This window comes from Salvelinus alpinus, chromosome 8 (assembly GCF_045679555.1).
Source record: "Salvelinus alpinus chromosome 8, SLU_Salpinus.1, whole genome shotgun sequence".
NCBI classification, from domain to species: domain Eukaryota; kingdom Metazoa; phylum Chordata; class Actinopteri; order Salmoniformes; family Salmonidae; genus Salvelinus; species Salvelinus alpinus.
Genome location: NC_092093.1, coordinates 39,381,302 through 39,398,386, shown reverse-complemented (window position 1 = coordinate 39,398,386; position 17,085 = coordinate 39,381,302). Strand labels below are relative to the sequence as shown.

Here is a 17,085-nt window from a genome sequence, read left to right as displayed (position 1 = left end):
GCTGAGTTGCATCTAAAGAACACCATACCTACTGTGAAGCATGGGGGTGGAAACATCATGCTTTGGGGCTGTTTTTCTGCAAAGGGACCAGGACGACTGATCCATGTAAAGGAAAGAATGAATGGGGCCATGTATCGTGAGATTTTGAGTGAAAACCTCCTTCCATCAGCAAGGGCATTGAAGATGAAACGTGGCTGGGTCTTTCAGCATGACAATGATCCTAAACACACCGCCCGGGCAACGAAGGAGTGGCTTCGTAAGAAGCATTTCAAGGTCCTGGAGTGGCCTAGCCAGTCTCCAGATATCAACCCCATAGAAAATCTTTGGAGGGAGTTGAAAGTCCGTGTTGCCCAGCAACAGCCCCAAAACATCACTGCTCTAGAGGAGATCTGCATGGAGGAATGGGCCAAAATACCAGCAACAGTGTGTGAAAACCTTGTGAAGACTTATAGAAAACATTTGACCTCTGTCATTGCCAACAAAGGGTATATAACAAAGTATTGAGATAAACTTTTGTTATTGACCAAATACTTATTTTCCACCATAATTTGAAAATAAATTCATTAAAAATCCTACAATGTGATTTTCTGGATTTTCTTTTCTCATTTTGTCTGTCATAGTTGAAGTGTACCTATGATGAAAATTACAGGCCTCTCTCATATTTTTAAGTGGGAGAACTTGCACAATTGGTGGCTGACTAAATACTTTTTTGCCCCACTGTATATGTCTTGTTCGATTAAGTTCCATGTTCAGAAATGCCTCCAAAATATCCGGAGAAATTGCAGAGAGCCACGTCAAATAACAGAAATATTCATCATAAACTTTGATGAAAGATACATGTTTTACATAGAATTAAAGATATACTTGTTCTTAATGCAACTTCTGTGTCAGATTTCAAAAAGCTTTACGGCAAAACACAATATTCAATAATCTGAAAACAGTGTTCAGCCACAAAAGCAAGCCATACAGTTACCCGCCAAATTGTGCAGTCAACAAAACTCATAAAAAGCATTATAAATCTTCACTTACCTTTGCTGATCTTCGTCGGAATGCACTCCCAGGACTGCCACAAGAAATGTTAGTTTGGTTCGGTAATGTCCATCATTTATGTCCAAATAGCTATTTTCGTTAGCGTGTTTGGTAAACAAATCCAACGTCAGGAAGCGCGTTCACTAAAAGCTGACGAAATGTCCAAAAGTTCTGTAAAAGTCCGTAGAAACATGTCAAACGATGTATTGAATCAATCTTTAGAATGTTTTTAACATAAATCTTGAATAACGTTCCAACCGGAGAATTACATTGACTTCAGATGAGCGATGGAACAGAGCTCCCTCTCACGTGAACGCGCATGGTGAAAGCATGGTCAGGTCATGGCAGACCTGACTAATTCCCCTCTCATTCGGCCCCACCTCACAGTAGAGGCATCAGACAAGGTTCTACAGACTGTTGACATCTAGTGGAAGCCGTAGGAAGTGCAAACTCATCCATATCTCGCTGTGATTTCAATAGGATCTTGGTTGAAAATCGACCAGCCTCAGAATTCCCACTTCCCGTTTTCTCAGGTTTTTGCCTGCCATATGAGTTCTGTTATACTCACAGACATAATTCAAACAGTTTTAGAAACTTCAGAGTGTTTTCTATCTAATACTAGTAATACTATGCATATATTAGCAACTATGAATGAGGAGCAGGCCGTTTACTCTGGGCACCTTTCATCTAAGCTACTCAATACTGCCCCTGCAGCCATAAGAAGTTAAGACTTTCAAAAGCAGGGGCCCTGGTCAAAAGTAGTGCACTACATAGGGAATAGGATGCTATTTGGGATGCAAGCAATGTGATGTGAACAGAGCATTGCCTCATGTTCCTCTGTTCCACTGGACGTTCTCCACTCCAGCCAGACCGGTTACTTTCACAATCTGTTATAGTGTATTTCCCAAGAGTGGGGGGGAAACACACAGAGATGCTTTTGTCATGTGAGACTTCCAAAAAGACTATCTCGGCCGTGGCGTTGGATGGAGAGCTGCCATTTTGGCTCTTCCTGGAGTTATTCTGGGTCTGCCCCTATAACGAACTCTGTTCAAAGGCAGAGAAGAGGAGGATGAGAGAAAGAGACGTAGAGAGGGAGGGGAGGTGAGGGATAGAAGAGAGAAGAACAGAAGAGGAGGATGAGAGGATAGGAGAGGGGAAATGTAGGCCTGAGTCCTGGCAGCCAGACAAACTGTTAAGCATGAAAAAGCCTGCAGTGTTGCAGTTCTTGACACACTCAAACCGATGCGCCTGGTACCTAAATCTTTGTCTTGCCCATTCACCCTCTGAATGGAACACACACACAATCCATGTCTCAATTGTCTCAAGGCTTAAAAATCCTTCTTTAACCTGTCTCCTGCCCTTCATCTACACTGATTGAAGTGGATTTAACATGTGCCATCAATAAGGGATCATAGCTTTCACCTGGTCAGTCTATGATTTGTACACTCAGTGTATATGGAAATGATCTGGCAGCGACAGCTCCTCTGTAGAGTCATGTTATACCCAGAATCCCCCTGGGGAACAGAGGGTGTGACCAGTGCTGTTAATAAACCCTGGATTGCTGATGCTATGTATTGGTCAATGAGAGGCTGTGAAACCACTGGTCGGCCATATTGGCACTCCCCAGAAGGCGCAGTCCGCCAAAGGAATTAATGGAATTCTACAGTATTTCAAGGACAAAATGACATGTATTTAAGTCGTTTTTGTTGTAGTAGGGAAAGTAACATAACTTTAAAAAAAATTATAGCTCAGACATAATTTAGAAGTATGCATTAAGGTGTCTGTAATATAATACATGTTGTAAAAAAACTAAATGTAGACATTAATAAATGCATTTCTGTATCTTCCTAAATCTTTTTTTACAATGGTGGGGGAATGCCAAGATGGAGGCACAGTGGCTTCAAAACAGCGCCCCGTCAGTCATCTATTCTAGTGTGTGTGTGTGTATATTCTATCTATCTATAATATTAGACACACACACAATATATATATATATATATATATATATACACACATATATATATACACATATTAGATACTACTGCACTGCTGGAGTTAGGAACACAAGCATTTCGCTACACCCGCAATAACGTCTGCTAAATATGTGTATGTGACCAATAAAATTTGATTTAATTTGATTTATACACTGAACAAAAACGTAAATGCAACATTCAACAATTTTAAAGATTTTTACTGAGTTCGTTTTTTCACAACTGGGAAAACAGATATTCATCTGTTGGTCACAGATACCTTTTTTTTTTTTTTAAGTAGGGGAGTGGATCAGAAAACCAGTCAGTATCTGGCATGACCACCATTTGATTTATGCAGCGCAACTTCTCCTTTGCATAGAGTTGATCAGGCTGTTGATTGTGGCCTGTGGAATGTTGTCCCACTCCTCTTCAATGGCTGTGTGAAGTTGCTAGATATTGGAGGAAACTGGAACACACTGTCGTACACGTCGATCCAGAGCATCCCAAACATGTTCAATGGGTGACATGTCTAGTGAGTAGGCAGGCCATGGAATAACTGGGCCATTTTCAGCTTCCAGGAATTGTGTACAGATCTTTGTGACATGGGGCTGTGCATTATCATGCGGAAACATGTGGTGATGGCGGCGGATGATTGGCACCACAATGGGCCTCAGGATCCCGTCAAGGTGTCTCTGTGCATTCAAATCGGCATCGATAAAATGTTGTGTTCATTGTCCGTAGCTTATGCCTGCCCATACCATAACCCCACCGCCACCTTGGAGCACTCTGTTCATAATGATGACGTCAGCAAACCGCTCGCCCATACGACGCCATAGTGGTCTGCGGTTGTGAGGCCGGTTGGAAGTACTGACAAATTCTCAAAAACAACATTGGAGGCGGCTTATGGTAGAGAAATGAACATTAAATTCTCTGGCAACACCTCTGGTGGACATTCCTGCCGTCAGCATGCCAATTGCCCGCTCCCTCAAAACTTGAGACATCTGTGGCATTGCGTTGTGTGACAAAACTGCACATTTTGGAGTGGCCTTTTGTTGTCCCCAGCACGAGTTGTGCCTGTGTAATTATCAAGCTGTTTAATCAGGTTCTTGATATGCCACACCTGTCAGGTGGATGGATTATCTTGGCAAATGAGAAATGCTCACTATAACAGGGATGTCAACACATTTGAGAGAAATAAGCTTTTTTCGTGTGTATTTGCACAGTTCTGGGATCTTGTATTTCAACACTTTACATGTTGCGTTTATATTTTTGTTCACTGTATACATCTTTGGGTGTGACACGGATCAGAGACTAGGTAAACCCCCCTCCACCTCCCTGAGTGTCCACAGAAACAGTCTATGGAGTCACAAATAGAACCCTATTCCCTATGAGATGCACTACTTTTGACCAGTGCCCATAGGGATCTGTACTGCTCAGGGCTGTTGCATAGATGCTTATAGATAGTTGTGAAGGGGGCCTCTGTTTTAGTCTTTCTTTAGGGTTGAGACGTTGGAATTTAGTTATTTGAATTACTGGAGACATGCGGCGTGTCGACAACCCTTTGGTTGACTGGATGAAAGCCTGCTGTGCAGCATTCATCAAGCTACTCTTGTTGTTTCAGCTGAGGAAGAAAACCAACCCAAGAACGAATGTGTGTGTGTGTGCGGGGTTGTGTGTACTCATCTGGAGCGGGGGCTCACACACACATTGGGTCATTATGGTAATCCATCTCATGCGTTGTGCCTTTATGATGAATGCGTGGCCGATGTGTGTGTGTTTTCATAGCTCTGGTCCTCGCCCCCACCCGCTCCAGAAGCCTGATTAATTGTCCTTGCTTGTGTGTGTGTGTGCCACTGCTCTGCTCTGTTGCCCTGCTAGGCCTGGAGTCTGGCTCTGAACACCACACACTAGACCTGGGTTCAAATGCTATTTGAAATCTTTTAGATACTTTGAGCATTTGCTTTAACCCCACTGGAGTGCAAGGTTGGAGAGGTTTGGGTTGGAGGGGTTTGGAGTTGTGGGACTATTTCATTTGGTTCCATTGAGCCAGGAAAGCTCAATCAAGCCCAGATAAAGTATTTTAAATGATTTCAAATAGTATTTGAACCCAGGTCTGCTGGATAGCACAGCCAGCCACACAGAAAGAGATGGAACAACTCTCCTCCATTACCCCAGCCCTGACACACACAGAGAGGGGAGGGAGAGTAGAGTATATGTAGAGAATGGAAAACTTGGAGGTTGATTGGAGATTTACTTAGCCCAGCTCTATCCAACCCTGTAGAAACGTGTTGGAGTTGGGCCATAGGATAGTTATAGCACTGGCACCATTCCACTAGGTGGCAGGTAGCCTAGTGGTTAGAGCATTGGGCCAGTGACCGAAAGGTCACTGGTTCAAATCCCCAACACAACAACATGAAAAAAATCTGTTGATGTGCCATTGAGCAAGGCACTTAACCCTAATTGCTTCTGTAAGTCGCTCTGGATAAGAGCTAAATGTAAATATAGCCTTCTGCTTCAGGGGCGAGAGTGCGTCCCCTATCCACCCACTAACCCCAGCGGGCTGCTCTTCTCTCATACTGTTAGGAATTTGTATTGTGAATTCGTTGTCTACTGTATGCATTGTTCTTGTCCTTTTCTTAAACACCATTTTAAATGTGTACATCACACTGCAACACATTTTTCCCAAGTGGACAAGTAAGTTAAGTAAAGATTGAGTCTTTCTATAGGCCAGACTAGGGTGAAGAAACGGGCTGGACTGTCTTACTGGGCACCGACATACTCATCGGTCCCTAGCACGGAGGAAGTATTACCTTGTGGGGAAGTGCCCCTAGATGCTGATCTTAGGTCTGTTTTGCATTTCCCCTACTAAATGGTTAAGGTTAGGATTGGGGGTGGGGAAGCTGATCCTAGTTTTGTACCTCGGGGAAACTTCACCCTGGAGCGGAATATTACCTTGGGGGCCGTACTGGCTGGTCTGGGATCCGTACGAGGGGCCAGGGCCCCCCTGCTGCTGCTGCTGATAGGAGCCCGGGTGCATGGAGCCCCCCAGGGAGGGGCGAGGGGACACGGGGGGCCCCTGGCCCGACTGCTGGGGGCCAAACTGCTGGGGGCCTGGGGTGTTCCGCTGCATGGCAGGTGGGAACCCTGCAGGGAGGGAAAGGGAGATAATCTTAAAAGCATTCAAATTGAGACCCGAACTAAAGGAAGGTTAGAATGGGGGGTACTTAAAAAATTGATATTTCTAATAATCTCTCACAGACTCAATGATATGAGAACCCAATTGTCAATGTTGCAAGTCTGTTCAATTTAAGTGAACTCACTTCAACTGAATGGTAACACTTAGCCTTGTCTGTTGAAAAGCACTACTAAATGCTACAGCGAACGACCAAATAAACATTTAAAATGATCTGAATAGGGCGACAAATACCACAAGAGCTAATACATCCGCCCGGCCACCGCAGAAAAGGTCTCATCTGTTTGAAATTTTCTCGCTTGATCAAAACCACATCTAAGGGCATAGTAGTGAGAAAAACATTTGAATACAGTACCTCACTACCACTTCAAGGGATAGTTTACCCAAATTACATATTGTTTCCTTACCCTGTATCAGTGTTTCCGTTAGCCGGTAATAGCCGGCTTTTCCGTTCAAAAAAAATGAAAAGACGATAAATAAAATTGCTGCCGATCAATTGTCCAGGATACATTTCTTTGCCCATTGCGAGATAATCAATCAAATTTATTTATAAAGCCCTTCTTACATCAGCTGATGTCACAAAGTGCTGTACAGAAACCCAGCCTAAATCCCCAAACAGCAAGCAATGCAGGTGTAGAAGCATGGTGGCTAGGAAAAGCTCCCTAGAAAGGCCAGAACCTAGGAAGAAACCTAGAGAGGAACCAGGCTATGAGGGGTGACCAGTCCTCTTCTGGCTGTGCCGGGTGGAGATTTATAACAGAACATGGCCAAGATGTTCAAATGTATTTTAGCCTATTAACTGATTGAAATACCAGTTGATGTAGCACGAGAAATGCTGCTACAGCTCATCAAACAGCGATTTGTTGCTGCGGGAGTGAAACATGTGCTTTAATAAGCCCAATCACTGCGCAAAAATTCTAAAGGCAATCGCATGTAAAAAAGAAAAAAAACATTGTCACAATTAAAAAGAGCTAGGCCTACAATTTATTTTATTCTCAACTGGTGAATTGAAGCACGCTTCCCATTCGCCATTCAAGTGCATTGGCAACTAGGCAGGCTTCAGATTGTCACATTGCAATGAGCTGGAGGCAGTATGCATTTTGAAAACATATACTTAATTGTTTAAAACCTGAACGTTTTACTAACTATTTTGAGGCATGTCTTGCCTTGCTTCAAAGTAGCCTAGCCAAAATCTAACCAAACGTGCAGGCAATTATTTTAGAAAGACTTCCATATGCCATTGAAACAAGTAGCCTTTTTCACTCATAGTCTTTTGGTTTCCAAATCAACTTTTTTTCTCCATTGTCCAGTAACCAAATGCACAATCCTTGTCATATTAGCAACCCATGCTAGATGTTGCACATTTAGATATCCTTTCTAAATTTCAATTGATATTTTCATCTCTGTCACATGAAACCCCTCACAAATGGTGTTTTCCCACTAGTTGCATTATGGAACAAACATAACACAATTAGTGTAGCCTACTGTCTTGTGCGCATTGCTGTGCTTATAATGTGAAGAAACAGTTATTCTAACATAGGCGGTGCGTGGGTTTTACGTTTGGGGAAGCTAATTTTCAGCATAAAAATGCACCTTCATTAAAAAAAAAAGCATTCCATGCAACCTCACATTTGTAGACCTATGTAAAGATGGTCATAATTTAGGCTAATAATATAACTCAATCAAAAAAAGACTGTTCAATGTAGTACGTAGTGGCGTCCAGTAAGCAGGCTATATCACAGGAAAATGTTGGCCTTTCTTTTTAAAAAATCATGCAATTCTACTACATTTTAAATGACTGGACACATTAGCAGAATGTTTTTTCACATAAATTACAGGGTAGACTACTCTGGGCCTATGAAAAAGGGAGACAAATAAAATTGTCACCCAAAAACAAACAAAAGTGGCACTGACCCAATGACAAAGACAGTGAATATGTACACATCATGGGGCACTCTGTTCACAACGTTGACATCAGCAAACCGCTCGCCCACATGACGCCCTATACGTGGTCTGCGGCTGTGAGGCCGGTTGGACGTACTGCCAAATTCTCTAAAATTACGTTGGAGGTGGCTTATGGTAGAGAAATTCAATTCCCTTGCAACAGCGCAATTACTGCAATCAGATTGCCAGTTGCACGCTCCCCCAAAAACTTGAGACATCTGTGGCATTGTGTTGTGACAAAACTGCACATTTTAAAGTGACCTTTTATTGTCCCCAGCACAAGGTGCACCTGTGTAACAATCATGCTGTTTAGTCAGCTTCTTGATATGCCACACCTGTCAGGTGGATGGATTAGTTTAGCAAAGGAGAAATGCTCACTAACAGGGATGTCAACAAATTTGAGAGAAGTAAGGTTTTTGTGTGTATTTAATATTTCTGGGATCTTTTATTTCAGGTCATGAAACCAACACTTTACATGTTGCGTTTATATTTTTGTTCAGAGTAAATGTGATTCCTGGCATTCAGAGCTCTGTGGGTGGACACCCTAATCAGGTTGCGTAACCAATGCATATGTACCCGGTAAATGTCTTAAATGTTTGTGAATTAAAATGCTCCTGGCCAAATGTCCGGTGCCGAACTTTCCTAACGAAAACCCTGCCCTGTAATCAGTCTATGGACACGGTAAGACAGCAATTAATTTGGGTGAACTATCCCTTTAACAATTTATTCATAGTCACTACGAGGTCAAAAGGGAAAAAAACATGACTTTCCCCTTCCCTGTGCTTCAACAGCACTCACAAAACCTATTTTAATTGACGCCCCTCCCCGAGCTTGGGCCTTGGAGTGAGTGATCATTTGTATTAATGCCACCACTGTTACAATGATCCCCTTCAGACAGTGAGAAAAAGCTTCTATCTATCTGGCTGGTGAGGTGTTATTTTGACTACTACTCACAAATATGATTTGGGTCTTTACTACCCCCCCCCCCCCCAGCCCCAGTGCTGGACAGCATTGACATGGCCTGACGTCACTGACAACCATATTGGCCGCCGCTGCTGAGAGACACAGCCACATTCTGCGTCTTACACTATTCCCTACATTGTGCATTACTTTTGACCAGAGCCCAAAATCATAGCACTATATAGGGAATGGGTGCCATTTGGGACACAGCCAGAGGTCTGGCCCAGTGCTGACAGCAGCCCAGTGGTTTAGAAGCATTGAAGGGAGGCTGATCTATGGCTAATCTGTTGTACTAATGATCCTATGGAAAACACCTGCGACCGAGCAGGGGAAATTGACTCCTGGAGGGACATAGGTTCACTGGTATACATCATTAAGGAGGGACTAAAGCTTGAGGTGCCCATATTCCGTTCAAATATTTCCACCATAGGGTCAAGATTGTGTACAAGAGGGGACCTCATTTATCAAACCGTTGATGAAATGAAGTGGACGTGCCCAAAAAGCTCCCGTATTTGACTTATCCGAGCGTATGCGACTTTGTTTCGCCGATTCTGCGGACTTCATCGTTCACACGCATGGTAAATATCCTGGAGAGGAGGAGGATCGTGGTTCCCAAGGTGGTGTGATGTGCAGGAAAATCTCACCTCTCTCCTGAGACATGGGGGACTGGCTCAGGGTGGAATGGGAGCCCACATCAGACATGTTCCCAGGGGTCTGGGGGGCCATCTGGGTGCCTGGGAGAAGAGGGGAGCAAACGTCAGTGGGACACACACACACATCCATATCCGTCGTGTTAGTGTGTTGGCCTGAAGAGCAGCAGTGTCGAGCAAAACGAACCCCTCTCCCTGGGAGCTGTGTGCCTGGTTCCCTTTAATGAGCCCTACAGTATGTGTGCGTGTGCAGCAGTTTCTGTGGCGATGGGATGCAGAGGAGATCACAAGTCCGTTGGTACCTCAGTGTGGGGGCTAATGGCTGACGGCTCTCCCAGTAGGGGTGAGAGTGTGTGTGTAGTGTGTGTAGATGACTAAATAGTCTCCCGTCGACCTCGTTATCACCACCCAGAGTAGCGAGAGAGAAAGGGTCAGGGGTATAAACTGTAACTCTGGCCACAAATAAGGACAAATCTCCCTAAACTAGTCCAGCCTGGCGTCAAACGGGCAACAAGGCGCTGCACTGTGGGAGAGTAATTGTATTACAGTGACTCCGAACTGCTAACATAGTTTAGAAACTATTTTAATGACTGAGGCCTTTGTTTTGGAGCTGAGGCTAGAGCTCCTCCCCAGCTGCCTGTACGGAACCAATCCCCAGCTGCCTGTACGGAACCAGACTTCTCTCTTCCACTGTGACTAACTACTATAGAGTCGCTAATGCAAAAGAAGTTCTGAAAGAAGTGCCTGTAATGAGACAAAGGAGGTCTTTTTCCTCCACAGTTGTGTCAGTCATGACAACCAGAGCTGTTCCACTGTGGAGGTCTCAGAACTGCTCACTGAAATAGAAATGGCTGAAATACTACAAATTCAGTTAGTGTATCAAGCCTGGCAAAATGGCCCTTGCTCCCTGTCTGGAGTGTGATATGTGTGTGTGTGAGATGTGGTATAGTGTTTGAAGGTTACTCCTAGAACTAGGTGCAGGGTTTTGTTCTATACCTGGGACGCTGGCGGGGGAGATTGGCCCGGAGCATGATTGGCTGGAGCCAACGGGTGATCCCACGGGGGAGGGGGAGGGGCCGCTGCGCAGGCCGGGGAGGCGCGGGGATACGTGGGGTGAGAAAGGCGACTGGGCCGGGTTACTCTGCTCGCCCTGGCTGCTGGTGGACCCCGAAGCGCTGACCGCTGAGCTGACGGCCACCTCTGTGCCCGTAGGAAGATCATCTATGGTGCCAGACAGGTCCTAGAACAGAAGAGGAGACAAGAGAGGAAGGTTAGTGTGAGGCAAACCAAGGGGAAAGCCAGGGTGGTGTTCACACACACCAAAAGGAAGAAAGAAAAAAAAAACTGAGTGAGCGACTACCTGGATGAGACCAATAACAAATTAGTTTCCGGTTGCAAAACATTTAAAAAATGTGCTCCGTTATGTGCTCTACATTAACATGACCCAGGAGAAATTCTGACTTCAAGCCAGTCTGCTAAGGTCAAGAACACCTTGAAATACAAATTAAGAATCTTCACCGGCAGGTAGTCAAATCTTTACCAGTTACTTGATGACTTGACATAACGTCAAACATAGACGGAGAGACATTGGAGTGTTGGAAATTTCTCTTGAAGTCCAGGAAGGCTTTACCCAATTGAGTTACCGTAAAACCAGGCAGGCGGGCGCATGGTGGAAAATATTCTCTCAGCACTGCAGTCAGGCTAGAAAGTCAGTCTGTTCCAAATGGCACCCTATTCCCTACTTTATGAAAAACTAACTGGGCAGAAACAACTCAGGTATTTAGACAAATTGGGCCAAATTACACCCAAGAGAAAGCCATGCCAACGGCGTCAATGTCTTATCAGGAGTGGAGCCAAAGTCTAATAGTGCCAACGAGTTGCCCTCCAAAGTGGCATGGGACCAAGTCATTTGCCTCCCCTCCCACTCAGCTACCGATTCCTGTGGAAACTGTGCAGTCGGTGCTAGGGCTGTGGGATGCGATAGATCCCAAATTAATACAACCACTCGCATCAACAAAAAAAACTGTTAAAAGCAATGAGGCTGATGCAACAGCTCAGAACATTTAGCTTAAAATGTTGATAAACTATTAGGCTATTTCTTCACATTATAAACGCAGGAAATGCGCACACGGCAGTAGGCTATAAGCGTGACTGTTCCAAAATGCAATAAATTAGCTGGAAAACACCATTCTCAAAAGTGACCAGAAATGTGATTATGCATGTAATACTTTACTATAAAAAGGTGCTTTTTTATGGTGAAAATATTCCCCCAAACTCGACACTCATGCTCCACCTATGTATGCCAGTTAGGCTCTACACCCCTTGTAAAGCAGATTAATGTGTCCAGCATCCCGGAGTCGCCTCTTCGCTGTTGATGTTGAGACTGGTGTTTTGCGGGTACAATTTAATGAAGCTGCCAGTTGAGGACTTGTAAGGCGTCTGTTTCTCAAACTAGACACTCTAATGTACTTGCCCTCTTTCTCAGTTGTGCACTGGGGCCTCCCACTCCTCTTTCTATTCTGGTTAGAGCCAGTTTGCAGAGTAGTACACAGCACTGTACGAGATCTTCAGTTTCTTGGCAATTTCTCGCATAGAATAGCCTTCATTTTCTCAGAACAAGAATAGACTGTTTCAGAAGAAAGTTCTTTATTTCTGGCCATTTTGAGCCTGTAATCGATCCCACAAATGCTGATGCTCCAGATACTCAACTAGTCTAAAGAAGGCCAGTTTTATTGCTTCTTTAAAATCAGCAGTTTTCAGCTGTGCTAACATAATTGCAAAAGGGTTTTCTAATGATCAATTATACATTTGGATTAGCTAACACAGCGTGCCATTGGAACACAGGAGTGATGGTTGCTGATAATGGGCCTCTGTACGCCTATGTAGATATTCCATAAAAAAATCTGCCGTTTCCAGCTACAATAGCCATTTACAACGTCTACACTATATTTCTGATCAATTTGATGTTATTTTAACGTACAAAAAAAGTGCTTTTCTTTCAAAAACAAGGACATTTCTAAGTGACCCCAAACTTTTGAACGATAGTGTATATTTACAAAATGACCAAGTAGGTGACCTGGAAGGCAAGACGAATCAAAGTGACATATTCATGTAAGAAATGGTCTGATATCAAACTCCTGGTTCAGACCTCTAGCAGACATGGTACACAAACGCTGAATCCAATCCAATTCTCTTCTCAGTAATAGATGATCAGTATCTCCCCCCTCCTTAGTCCTAAAATTACATTTGTTTTGGACCATTATCATGCACCCGTCTCAGAACAGGAGCATGGGAATAAAACACACATCTATACACTTAAATAGCGAATGGAGGACGCTTTTCCCTTGGTTCATTTTCATGCCAGGTAGGCTATACTCCTGTTGGAAAGCAAAGCAATGTGCTTAATATTAGAAAAGTTGAGAAATAAATATAGTAGGCCTAGCCTACAGAAAGCTAATGGGATCCTCCTCTTTTTAATAGAGGCCATCAAAACTCAGTTCTTAAGCAATTGCATAGACTCTAGAAATGTTGCGCAACATGAGCTCATGGGCTCTCATGAAGTGTTTGATTTCATTTTCGACACATTTGCATTGATGTCAAGAGTGATTATAGGAACAACAGTACTGAGTACCAGGCAGTTAGCAAGTTTGGTAGGCTACAAATGAGCAGCAGCAGCTTGGAGAAGCCTAATTACTGTGACTAAACCGTCACGTGGAATTTGACTGCGGTCATGACTTGTGACTGCCGGTGTAGTGGTAATACAGTCCCAGCTCAGAGCTGGAGTTGGCGCTTGGCGGACAGGCAGCTCTCACCTACGACCTTTCATTATGACACAATCTGAGGCCATAACAACTACTTAGAATCTAATCAGTAACTTAACACACACACACCAGTTAAGACCAACTCGGCATAAAAAAATATATCTTCTGCTATCAATCTTAGCCTACGTCAGCCAATTATACTCGAATGCACCTTACTATGAAGCGGGATTCTTCCTCTAAAAGCTCCAAATGTGTTCCAAAAGTCTTTCTACTTCACCATCACAGAAGCGGATTGCGTCAGACGCATGGGGGGGGGGGGGGGGGGGGGTGTTGGGGATTAGCCCAGAGCCCTGGTCAAAAGACCTCAGCCAAGGCCTTCTCTTCGGTATGGGTTACATATTTCCAAAAAAGCCTTTATTTCAAAGTTTGAAAGGCATTGGAGGGCCACTTAAACCTGTTTACATATTCCTCAAGACTTGTGCCGCTTGCATGATTTATGGATATAATTATTCACATTCGTTATGGGCCTCGGCTTACTAAATTGATGAATATAATTATTCAGCCTCATTGGTCTTTCGGGCTTTTACCTCCTCCATTCCCTCATCCCCCTTTACACTCTAGACTCTGCAGTGAAATAGGGGAAGGATAAAGAAATGAATGTGGGTTCTCATTGGGGCAGAGAGAGTGAGAGAGACGGGCACAGCAGTAGCGCCCACATGCAGTCAGCTCCTCTCAGTTCACTCTTTCCATGCAGCGTTACCCTCGAGTTTGGGCAGCAGCCATGTAAAAGAAAACACCGACAACAGAGAACCATTAAATTTGCTACAGAAACGCTTACAACTCAACTTTAAAGGAGCTAAGTACACTTGTACCACAGTGCAGAGGGAGAGGAAGTTGCCATTTTGTTTAGCTGCTGAAAATCTGTTTCTTGCTGATTTCCCAGCACTCAGAATGGCTCTGAGTGTGTGTGTGTGTGTGTGTGTGTGTGTGTGTGTGTGTGTGTGTGTGTGTGTGTGTGTGTGTGTGTGTGTGTGTTTGTGATTCACCACAGGCAGCAGTGTGGGGGAGTAAGTACATCCAGAACATTACTGTCCTCGCTACTCATACCCTGGCTATGTGGACACGCCGCACTAGGACCAAGGACTTATAATCAAAGACAAGCCTTCCCAAATGGCACCCTATTCCCTATATAGTGCCCTACTTTTGACCAGAGCCCTATGGACCCTGGTCAAAAGTAGTGCACTATAAAAAGGTATTAGGGTGCCATTTGGGACAGACTAGATGAAACCAGGGATGTAAACTAGCTATGACCATGAACACATTCACCAGAGCAGCCGCCATTTTCTTATTTTTCATCCCCCAGCCTTTTGATTCTGTCCATACAGCTTGATGAAAGAAAAGAGTTTGCCTCTGAAAAATATGCAATTGAGAAAATACTGAAAGCCAAGGAAGGCCAGGGGGACTGCCTGGGCCTCGCCTAGATCTCTCCCCTATCAAAATTGTCCCTGATTGGGCCTCCTGAGAAGCAGTAGGAGGCAGCAGCGGTGGTGGAGGTAGCCCTGAGCAGAAAACGGTGGTGTGTACGCACACAGAGACATTCACAAGACTGATGAGGGGAATCAGACTCTCCCCTACTGTGAAATCTGACAATCTGAAAGGAGCGCTTGCGTATTAGGTTTGATAAGCGCTCTCTGGAGGCTGTGTGTGTGTGTGTGTGTGTGTGTGTGTGTGTCTGGAGACGGTGGGAACGTGCCTCTGTGCGGAGTGATTGATGGGGGATTAGACAGACAGCCTCTAGAGGGGAGGACACACACACACACACACACACACACACACACACACACACACACACACGCACACACACACACACTCTCTCTGGGATGAGGAAGAGGCACAGTCATGCCATGTTCAAAAGAGGACTGACTGGCTATTCTTCTGAGGATAACTTTAGATGAGTTCAGAAGAAACAGCTAACTCAAGCACTGGTGCAGAATGGTAATGTGAACAAGAGCGAGCTTTTGTGTGTTTTAGTGTATGTGATGTGAACAGATGACAGAGAGAAAGAGAGAGGATGAGGTTCTTCCTCAGTCTTCAGCACGCTGAAAAAACAGTTCATATGCACACTGACTGCACCTTCCAAAGCATACTCCATAAGCACTGCCTTAGCAATACCATCATAAAAAAGGATCAATTGAGAGGGGGCTGATATAGAACCTTGTGGTACGCCTTATCTTTCTCCCCTCTCATCCTGTCTGCTATTTAGCCCAAGGGTTAGTGTGATGAGTGAGTCACTCTCCTTCCCGCCATCACAACACAAAAAACCCACGCACGTACACCCCCCCCGGGGAAAACTCTCACATTCATCCCCAATTAAATATTGACAGCCAACAGAGGCTTTTTGTGGTGTCATCGTTTTGTGGTGTCACCATTTCAGACGGCGCCCATCACCGTGGCTCTGGATGCCCCGGTCTCTGTGGAGATATTGCGGGCAGGCTAGAGCCAATCGGCTCCGGGCCTGAATTAGCCAACCACCAATGAGGAATGGGGATGGTGTCATAAGGAGAAGAGAAGAGAGGCTTGCGGGAAGGAATAGTTGCTAGCAATAGAATGAAACGAACCCATCCCAAGGAGTTCTCGGAGGAGTTGAGGAGAGAGGCATCAGCATTTGCAATCATGAGTAGCAGTCAGACGACAAACATGCAGGGCTGTGCTGGGAAATAATTGAGACTTAATGATAGCGTTTAAGAAATAGTGGGGAACGGGGACAGCAGCAATCTCACTGATTTCTCTAAGGGTGCCTGTGTGTGATTGAGGCTGGGCACGTGTGTAAAAACCAAATATAGCTGAGCAGTACAATTAAAACAATATATTCCTCATTTGGCTTGAATAGAGGTGCGGGAAATGTTTGAGGGAGAAGGGAGTTTGTGTAGAATAGATTTACCAATACGATTTGGAACAAAGGAAGAAAGCGAGGAACACAAAAATAAAAACACGCTGGCGAATTTGAAACCTGTCCAAGACTTTCATTATCTTTGATGGTGTAGATGAAAAAAAGCACAATTTAGTCAGCATAATTGCCTTCTCCCTGTGCTCTCTCTTCCTCCTGCTAATCAATGCGTGAGGGAGGGACAAGACAGAGAGCGAGAGAGATGGAGGGAGCAGCAGACGTCACCACTGGCTGCCTGATCCTGATCCCGCCACCCCTCCTGCTCTGCCACGGCAGTTGGCACGGAGCCAGCTGGCGCCTTTGTCTGCCACCGTGGTAACCGGCAGTGGCAACGGTTAGTGCCAGTCTGGTGATGGACAGGCAGGTGCAATGACTGCCCATATTCTTGTCTGCGTCCCAAATGGCACCCTATTCCCGATTCAGTGCACCACTTTTGACCAAGGCACTATATCGGGATTAGGCTATTTCGGGCACTATATAGGGAAAAGGACGCCATTTGGGACGCATCCCTAGTCCCCATCATGGCCCATTCCTCCGTTTATCAAAAGGTCTAGACGGAATATGCCACACACAGAACCTATAATCTGCCACCCCACACACCCAGCCACTATAGGAGGATGAAAAGACAAGC

The 17,085-nt window shown here is 44.7% G+C and overlaps 1 protein-coding gene across 7 annotated transcripts in view; it reads right to left on the bottom strand.

Moving 5' to 3' along the window:
* The window catches only part of LOC139583098 (AT-rich interactive domain-containing protein 1B-like), a 105,652-nt gene that overhangs the window by 24,680 nt on the left and 63,887 nt on the right, over window positions 1–17,085 (bottom strand). For all 7 annotated transcript variants that reach the window (XM_071413847.1, XM_071413841.1, XM_071413843.1 and 4 more), the window contains 3 exons: window positions 10,743–10,986; window positions 9,741–9,830; window positions 5,952–6,143 (listed from right to left, as the gene is read on the bottom strand). In XM_071413847.1, coding sequence (XP_071269948.1) covers window positions 5,952–6,143; window positions 9,741–9,830; window positions 10,743–10,986 — 526 coding nt within the window. The remainder of the gene's footprint in view (window positions 1–5,951; window positions 6,144–9,740; window positions 9,831–10,742; window positions 10,987–17,085) is intronic.